This window comes from Mus musculus (genome assembly GCF_000001635.26).
Source record: "Mus musculus strain C57BL/6J chromosome 5 unlocalized genomic contig, GRCm38.p6 C57BL/6J MMCHR5_RANDOM_CTG2".
NCBI lineage: Eukaryota > Metazoa > Chordata > Mammalia > Rodentia > Muridae > Mus > Mus musculus.
In genome coordinates this window covers 196,892-205,188 of record NT_187057.1, presented here as the reverse complement: position 1 = coordinate 205,188, position 8,297 = coordinate 196,892, and the positions used below count along the sequence as shown (strand labels likewise).

The 8,297-nt window shown below is 41.9% G+C and overlaps 1 protein-coding gene across 1 annotated transcript; it reads left to right on the top strand.

Annotated features, from left to right (window-relative positions):
- The first annotated feature begins 4,792 nt into the window (after positions 1–4,792).
- LOC100862180 (PRAME family member 8-like) lies at positions 4,793–7,545 on the top strand. Its single transcript, XM_011251125.2, has 3 exons — positions 4,793–5,098; positions 5,564–6,154; positions 6,978–7,545. Exons 1-3 carry the CDS (start codon positions 4,812–4,814, stop codon positions 7,543–7,545), a joined length of 1,446 nt encoding a protein of 481 aa, XP_011249427.2. The 5' UTR covers positions 4,793–4,811.
- Positions 7,546–8,297: the final 752 nt, after the last annotated feature.

The following is an 8,297-nucleotide window of genomic DNA, read 5'->3' as shown; positions in this document are numbered from 1 at the left end:
CATACCCAATGGTGGGCAAAAGCTTTCTTCAGGTCCAGGCTTTGTGCTCAATGGGAGACAATAGATCCCTGATCATATTATATTGCAATAAGTTTTTTTCTAGAGATTTTCTGAAATTGACCTGTGTTCCTCTGAGCAGCTTGTCCAGGCTGTCCTTGGGGAATTTCATGCACAGTAGAATCTGTTGTTTGGGTAGTATTGTTGCACCAAGGTTCAAGGAGCCCTGTCCTGGTGAGGTTGACCTTCTGTTCCATGCTCATCAGAGTAGAAGAATGGAAAGTCTCAAAGTTTTTCTTGATCTGGTTTGTTTCTTGTTTGTTTGTGGGGGGTCTGGGGGGTATTTTTTACATCTGTCTTTGTTTGAGGGTTTCCTCTGGACCTGACTGTGGCTGAGATCCTGTTACTAAGCACTATTCTCTGTTTGGCCATGAAACTTCTAACCCCCTTGCTATTCAGGTGCCCAGAGCTTTTATTCTGGTAGCTTGGTGCTCTCTATCACCTATGCAGATATAGCAGATGCTTCAACAACCGTGCCTATAGTATTTAGCCATTCACATCTTCCTAGCACACACTATTCCTTTCTTTTTTCACCTCTGAGCCACACCAGTAGGACCTGGGAAGGAACATTGTGAGGGTCACACCAACACCTGTTTGTTGCCCAAAGCTATGAGCAACCATTTTCTTCCTTGACTGACAATTGAATTTAACAGGCAAAATCCAGAGACTACAGGCTCAAAATCCAAAGGAACTGATGATCTTGGCCTCTCCCATTGATTTTCTCCAGAAATGTGGCTGTCACAGGACAATGGTAACATCTAGCCTTGATCCTCAACCTTTGCATATCTTGAAAATCTCTACCAGATGTGCCTAGAGAGTAACCTCAGGGGTCATTCCAGAATTGCTTCTTCCAGGGAGAGAGCATCAATGACACTGGTTCCTATGAAAGTACAGAATATAGATCAGTTTCCTTCCAGTCCAGTGTACACAATGAAAAGGCTTGCTAGCTACAAGTCTTGGAACAACTTCTCTTGAGGCACTTTCCTCAAGATTGGGTCTCATTCAAGGAGCCACTGGCCTTCTCCATGTTGTGGGTTCTCTCATGATCAAGAGTTCTATAGCTCCCAATTTTCAAGCTTCCAAAACTGTACTACCTCACTTATCAAGTCTGGATACTGAGATCCTTTCCTGTAATGAACCCCCATGCTATTCGTTATGGCTGCCTAGGTGAAATAGTCCTCATCTATAACCCTGTCTACACGCAAATTAAAGAAGATACTATCTCTGCCTCTTTGTGTAGTATGAGCCTTCAGCCTGCCTAGTTCCTATCTCAGTGGCATTATCTGTAGACAATGTGCTAAGCTGGCACTCCTTCATGTTAATCAGATATGGGATAAAGAGATAGTTCAGGAGTTAGGAGCATGGGGGACAAAAACACAGGACCTGACACACAAAAGCTAGGATATGTACCTGAGGTATCTGTTAGAGAAGCCAGTGCTCTAACTACTCAGTCATATCTCCCTCCCCTTTTCTTTGCGTCTCCCTTACTGAAATATTTTTTTCATACAACGTGTTATGATTATGGTTTCAACTCCCCCAACTCCTCTGAGGTCATTCCCACATTATTTTCCATCTCAATCCACACCCTTTGTATCTCTCCTGAGAAAAGAAACAGGCACTTAAAGAATCCAGAAACATGTGTGGCAGAACACAAGTGTACTGCCAGGACAGGGGAGGAAGAGGCAGGACCACCTCCAGACTGGCCTAGCAAGTGAGGTACAGAACAGTTTAACATACAATGAGACCCTGCTTGAAAAACAAACAGAGAAATGAACAAATAAACAAAAAGAGCAACAGAAAATCAAAAGAAAAGAAGAACACACAACTTGGAACAGGACAAAATAAATAAGCCAACAGAAAAAGAGAGCCAATCCCACCCCATCAAAAAAATAAAGTAGAATCATCAACAACAACAGCAAAAAAAAAAATCCCAAAGAAATACAGAATACATTCAAAGACACAGAAATCCCAGAAAAACAGAAAGAAAGAATTTATAATCTAAAAGCAGAACAATATAAATAAACAAAAGTGTATAACACAACTTTCTAACACTCAGATCTGCTAAATTGTCTTTGAGTTTGTTTTGTTTCCCTCCTACAACTGGTTAATTAGTCTTCTTTTAAGAGTAGGATTTGTATCCAACAGAAAATTTCCATTTAACTCCAGGCAGTGGTGGTGCACATCTTTAATACCAGCATTTGGGAGGCAGAGGCAGGCGGATTTCTGAGTTCAAGGCCAGCCTGGTCTACAAAGTGAATTCCAGGACAGCCTGGCCTACACAGAAAAACCCTGACTCAAAAAACCAAAAAAAAAAAAAAATTCCATTTAACAAGTTTAGTGTTTCATTTGGAAGACTTTACTTTATAGATTGGAGACAGCTTCTGGGTTCGGAATGGGAGCTTCTCTCAATACTGTCATGTGGTACAAATTTGTGCATGCCCTGTGCCCGCTGCTTCAAGCTCTCTAAATTCATATGTGCATCAGTTCTGCTGTGTTTTAGAAGGCCTTAAGGTATCTTCAGTAGAACGATGGCTACTATGAACATAGTCAAGCAAGTATCTTTGTGGCATTGTGGGTCCTCTTTGGCTTTCTGTCTGTGAGTGGTAAAGCTGGGTCTACAAGGTAGATTGAATCTCAGTTATTTGAGAAACTGCCAGATTGATCTTACAAGTGGTTGTGCAAGTTTGCACTCTCTTCAACAATAGAGATGTGTTCCTCTTGTTCCATAACCTCCCCACATGAGCTGTGAAATGAGGTTGAGAGCTCTGATTCAATCACTGAAAAGGTTGCATGTTACAAATACGATTAAAAGGGTGGAGTTTAATCATTTACTCCAATTCCAGTTTGGGATTGGTGGGTGTGGCTACAAAAGGGAGTGGTGAGCAGAGAGGTATATAAAGGCTTCACTGGAGCCAGAGAACACATTCAGAGAACTGCAGCCTGAATAACCGTCTTGTTTGACCAGCACTCAGAGACCAGTCTACAGTGTTCAGAACTAGTAGGTAATGATATTCCCCTGGGTCATGCGGTTTGATGTAGAGACATTTAGACTCCAAGTTAGGACAAAACATGTTAATTTTTTCTTCTTAGAGGAATACATTGAACACCTGGGATTTAATTTCAAATGAAGTTTTAGCTTCATCACAAACGTATATGTTAACCAGGTGATTTCATTATTATGGTTGATTTTCTATTTTGTTTAAGCTGTCCTACAAATGGCCATGTGGCATTGGGTAGGGTGAAAAGCAATAACCTTTTGACTCATAAGACTCCTCAGTATTAACATTACTAGTGTGTTCCCTCACATTTCCATTCACTCAAATGTTTGTGCTTGTTTTTGTGAGTCACTGGCTCACCTGGAGACCAGGGGACCATGTGTCTTTGAACACCTTTAACTCACAATAGCTTGAGTTACACTTGGAGTGTCTTAATGTCTCACTCAATGTCTTACATTAGGCTTTGCTTGATATCGCTTTCACACAGCTTTGATTTTTTTATATGGTCTGTATATGGGACCCAGAAAACCCTGAAAATTATAGGAACCCATTGTCATCATCATGCTTAGTGGATCAATATTGATCCAAGACACAGGGTGTTGTGTGTGTGTGTGTGTGTGTGTGTGTGTGTGTGTGTGTTTACTGCTTCCATGATTGTTGTGTGTTGCATTTTTGTTTTGGGTTTTTTTTTCTTTTTTCTTTTTCCTTTTTTTTTTTTTGTTGATTATTTAATTACATTTGAATTGTTGTTCTTTTTCCCAGTCTTTTCTTTGGCAGCCGCTGACCATCATCTATCCACTTTGACTCTAAAACAATACTCCCTTACACACACACCCAGTCCCCAACAAGCCTCCACAGGACCAAGCATCTCCCTTCCCATGGATATCAGATAATTCAATCATCAGCTACATATTTATCCAGAGCCGTGGATGCACCCGTGTACAAACTTTGGGTGGTGGTTTCATCCGTCAGAGCTCTGAGGGGTCAAGTTAGTGGATATTGTTGTTATTCCTATGGGGCTTTAATCTCTTTCACCTCTTCTGTTCTTCCCTAAGCCTTCCATTGTGTTCCCCTGGCTCAGTCCAATGGTTGCCTATAAGTGTCTGCAATTGTCTTACATGCTGGCACAGCCTCTCAGAGAACAGCTATACCAGGCTCTTATCTGTAAGCACATCTTGGCACCAACTATAGTGTCGGGGATTAGTGTCTGCTGATGGGATTGATCCCAGGGTATGCAGTCTCTGGATGGTCTTTCCTTCAATCTCTGATTCATTTTTTGTCCAAGTTTTTCTTTAGATGGGAACAGTTCTAAGTTAAAAATTTTGAGATGGGTGACTGGGCCCTTCCCTCACATGGGGAACATGCCTATCCACTGAGGCTGGTCTCTTAAGGTTCTATCTCGCTTGTGCTGCACATGTTGTCTTGGGCCATCCACATTAAGTCCTGTGAGTCTTGTCAATTCAATATTACTTTCATTCTTTCTTTTTTTAAAGAGTGTGTCACAAACAAAATTTTTGATCCAAAAATTATATACCCATTTGGGTGATAGAGAGGCTGCCATGATGACAGTGTGGGCGACTGTCTTTCTATGACGTCTTAGGATGAAGAGGTAAATTGATGTCTCTACCATTGCATGAGCAGTAACTCAGAAGCTTAGTGGTTGATGTGATGGTGAGGAAGTTTTATAAATATTCTCTTAAACGTATATGCATTTCTGACTCCTTCCCCAGGATCCTTCTGATTGGAGACCTTAAGAAGATGAATGTTCATACCCCACCCACACTCCAGAAGCTGGCAATTCAGACTCTGGTGAGAGAGGAGGCTCTAGGCATGTCTGATCTGGAGGAGATGGCCCATGGACTCTTCCCAGCACATTTCAAGGAGGCCATTGATGGCAGGTATATCAAGCTCATAAAGGCATTGGTGATAGCCTGGCCTTTCCACTGTCTCCCTGTGGGGGCATTGATGAGGACTACTGACCTGGAAACATTGCAGGCTGTGCTAGATGGAGTAGACATTCGTCGAACCATAGGGTTTCACCCCAGGTAAGCAATTTCCAAGTCCTGTAGAAGGGAGCAGAAGGAGTACACATTAGACATTGTCAGGGAGATTAGATCTGTCATAAATGGATCAGATGCTTCTGATGGCATCATCAGGCAGGGATACAGGGTTCTTGACAGCTACTGTTTACTTGTACTGAGCACAGTTCGATATGGATTAACCTTGAATATGGACTAGAGTAAATGTGGCCTCACAGTGGAATGAGCCTATCCCTGACATTCCCACAAGAACTAATAATATAAGTAAGGAGAAGTAAAGTGTACCTTATTGAAAGAAAAGTATTCATGTGTACAGAAGCACAGGAAAGCTTCAGTAGCAAGCCTGAGTCCAACTTGGATATCAGGTCCTGAAAAAAAAATGTACACTTTAGCACAGAAGAGAGACGAGTTTAGATATATGTAGTAAAAGCTAATTCAGGGTCTGTCATCATTCTTATGTTTCACCTGCAGGAGGAAAAAACTACAGTATCTCGACCTGAGGAATGTGCACCATAGCTTCTGGAACATATGGACTGATTCAGAGGACAGTGACTATTCAGCAGAGATCTTGGATGAAAAGAAAGCCCTGCAGGTCCGTCCCAGATATGCACTGAGGCAGCGTCTGAAGGTCACAGTTGACCTGTGCATCAGGTCCTGCCTTGATGAAGCACAAACATGGTTCTTGCAGTGGGCCCAGGAGAGAAAGGGCTCCCTATATTTCTGCTGTACAAAGATGAAAATCTGGACTCTGCCAGTAAAAGCTCTCAGACATATCTTCCACATTTTTGATCCAGAGCACATCATGGAGTTAGAACTAAACACTGAATGGACTCTTTTAGAGTTGACACATTTTGCCCCCTATTTTGGGCAGATGAGAAATCTTTGCAAAGTATTCCTGGCACCCCTCCACAAAATCGACTTCCATTTACCCAATAGAACAAGAGTCACCGAAGTCAAGTGTATCAACAAGTTTGTTTCTCAGTTCTCCAAATTCAACTGTCTGCAGCATCTTTTCATGTTCTGTGTCCATTTTCTCAGATCCCAGATGAATCAGGTCCTAGGGTAAGCCATGATGGAGAGCTGGTTCAGCTATCAGAGCAAATCTGTCTCTCTTTTCTTAAGGGTTATGGGGACATGATGCCAACCAGTCACTAGGAACAAATATTTAGAGACTCCAAAGACTGGAAGTTATGTCTTGTTTCCATGAATACTCAGTTATACAAGGGAAATTTTACAAGATAAATCAGTATCTCAAATGAACACTCATGAAGTAGGAAAGTGATTTGAGGTAAAGAGTAGGTCAGATCTAGTAAGGATCAGTTGTATTTCTTCCTAGAATCATGGCCGCCCAATCAAATGGAAACTGAAGAGGAATGGAAGTGTGTAGTGAGAAGTCAGGGGACTCACAAGTACAGGGTAAACAGGAGCTATATGTTCAGATCTGTTAGAACAGCCTTCTATCATCACCCACTTCCCATGGGTTAAATGTTTTGAGCCCAGTAGTGCTGAATACATGGGGCAGGAGGTAGAGCTTGGGCTGTAAATGAGAGCAAGCATGACTGCAGAGGGAATGATAGAATGCAGATTCAGTGAACACACAGCAAATATTGAGATCCTGTCAGAATTCTATTGGGATGGGATTTCTTCTGTTGCTTTCTGGGATTAGGGGATGAACTGGTTTTCAGGTTTAGAGTGAGGCCAGGAGATAAATTAAGAGGTTGAAATGACTGAGCAGTTTCCAACAGAAAGCATCATAGATGATGTCCTTAATCACTTAGTAAAACTGATCTTGGGGCACCTGATTCCTGCTACCACTCTGTATATCCCTGCCAAACATCTACAAGCCCATTTGCCATAACTAACCATCTGTCTCCTTTACCTCTAGGTGCTTGATGACACCCTTGAAGACCTTCTCCATTACTTACTCCCTGATTTCACAGAGAGATTTGGATTCCTTTGCCTGCTGTCAGAGCCTCTTTCAGCTAAAACATCTGGAATTGAGAGGTGTGGTCTTACTGGATTTGGATCTTATGCCTCTGAGAGGTCTCCTCATGAAAGTGGCAGGCACTCTTGAGACTCTGGATTTGCAGGGGTGTAGGATGAAGGACTCCCAGCTCAGTGTCCTCCTACCTGCATTCAAACAATGCTCTCAGATCTCCAATATCAACTTCTACAACAATGAATTCTCCATGCCCTTCCTGAAGGACCTTTTGCAGCACACAGCCAACTGGAGCAAGATGAATGTGGAACAATACCCTGCCCCTCTGGAGTGCTATGATGAATTTGCTCAAGTCTCTGTAGAAAGATTTGTGCGACTTTGTCAGGATCTCATGGATACACTGAGGGCAATAAGGCAGCCCAAGAACACCTCCTTTGCTACAGATATCTGCCACACATGTGGGGAGCGCTGGGTCTTTGACCAGGTGGCCAACCTTTGTCGTTGCTGGCAGTAAAATGGGAACATTCTGGATTGGAATAAAAATAAGGTTTGGGACACATGTCTTACCAAAAAAAAATGTATTTTCCATCTTCAGTTGTAATAAAAAGAACAGAGAAAAAAATCTCACTCAGCCTAGTCATTATACCCCCTTTCTGTAAACTATCAATAAAATAATTTGTTACTCTGTATTTATTGAAAACTTAGAACATGATTTCTTTGTTTAAACATCATTGTTATTGTCTGAATTGAATAAAGCATCTAAATTAAAAGACTACAACAATCACCCTCTGGAAAGAAGTAAAAAAGTACACATTGAAGCCAGGCATGTCAAAATTCACAATCTTGGGAAGGTGGATAAAGTTATCAGTTATGGTGGGAAATATATGAACTTCTAGGCTGGCCTAAAGTACAGAGGAAGAAAAAAAAATAAAGAACATACCTCTCTCAGACTCGTTCTTTCTGTCTTCCCTCACACCCTTTCTCCCTGTCTGAATGTCCAATTCCCTGAACTTGTTCCTTAAGACCAGTGAACTCACCTGATATTTTCCCACAATTAACATGCTTTCATATTCTTAAAACAAACAACATGTAGATTGAGAGAGACTCTTCACCAGTGAAGAGCACATGCTGCTTTTGCAGAGAACCAAAGTTCTGTTTCAGAGCTAATAACCACGTGGCTGTCAAATGGAACTCAGGCTTCAGGTGCTAGGACCCTCCTTTCTGTCCTCTGTGGATCCCACCTTTCACATGCACAAATCCACATAA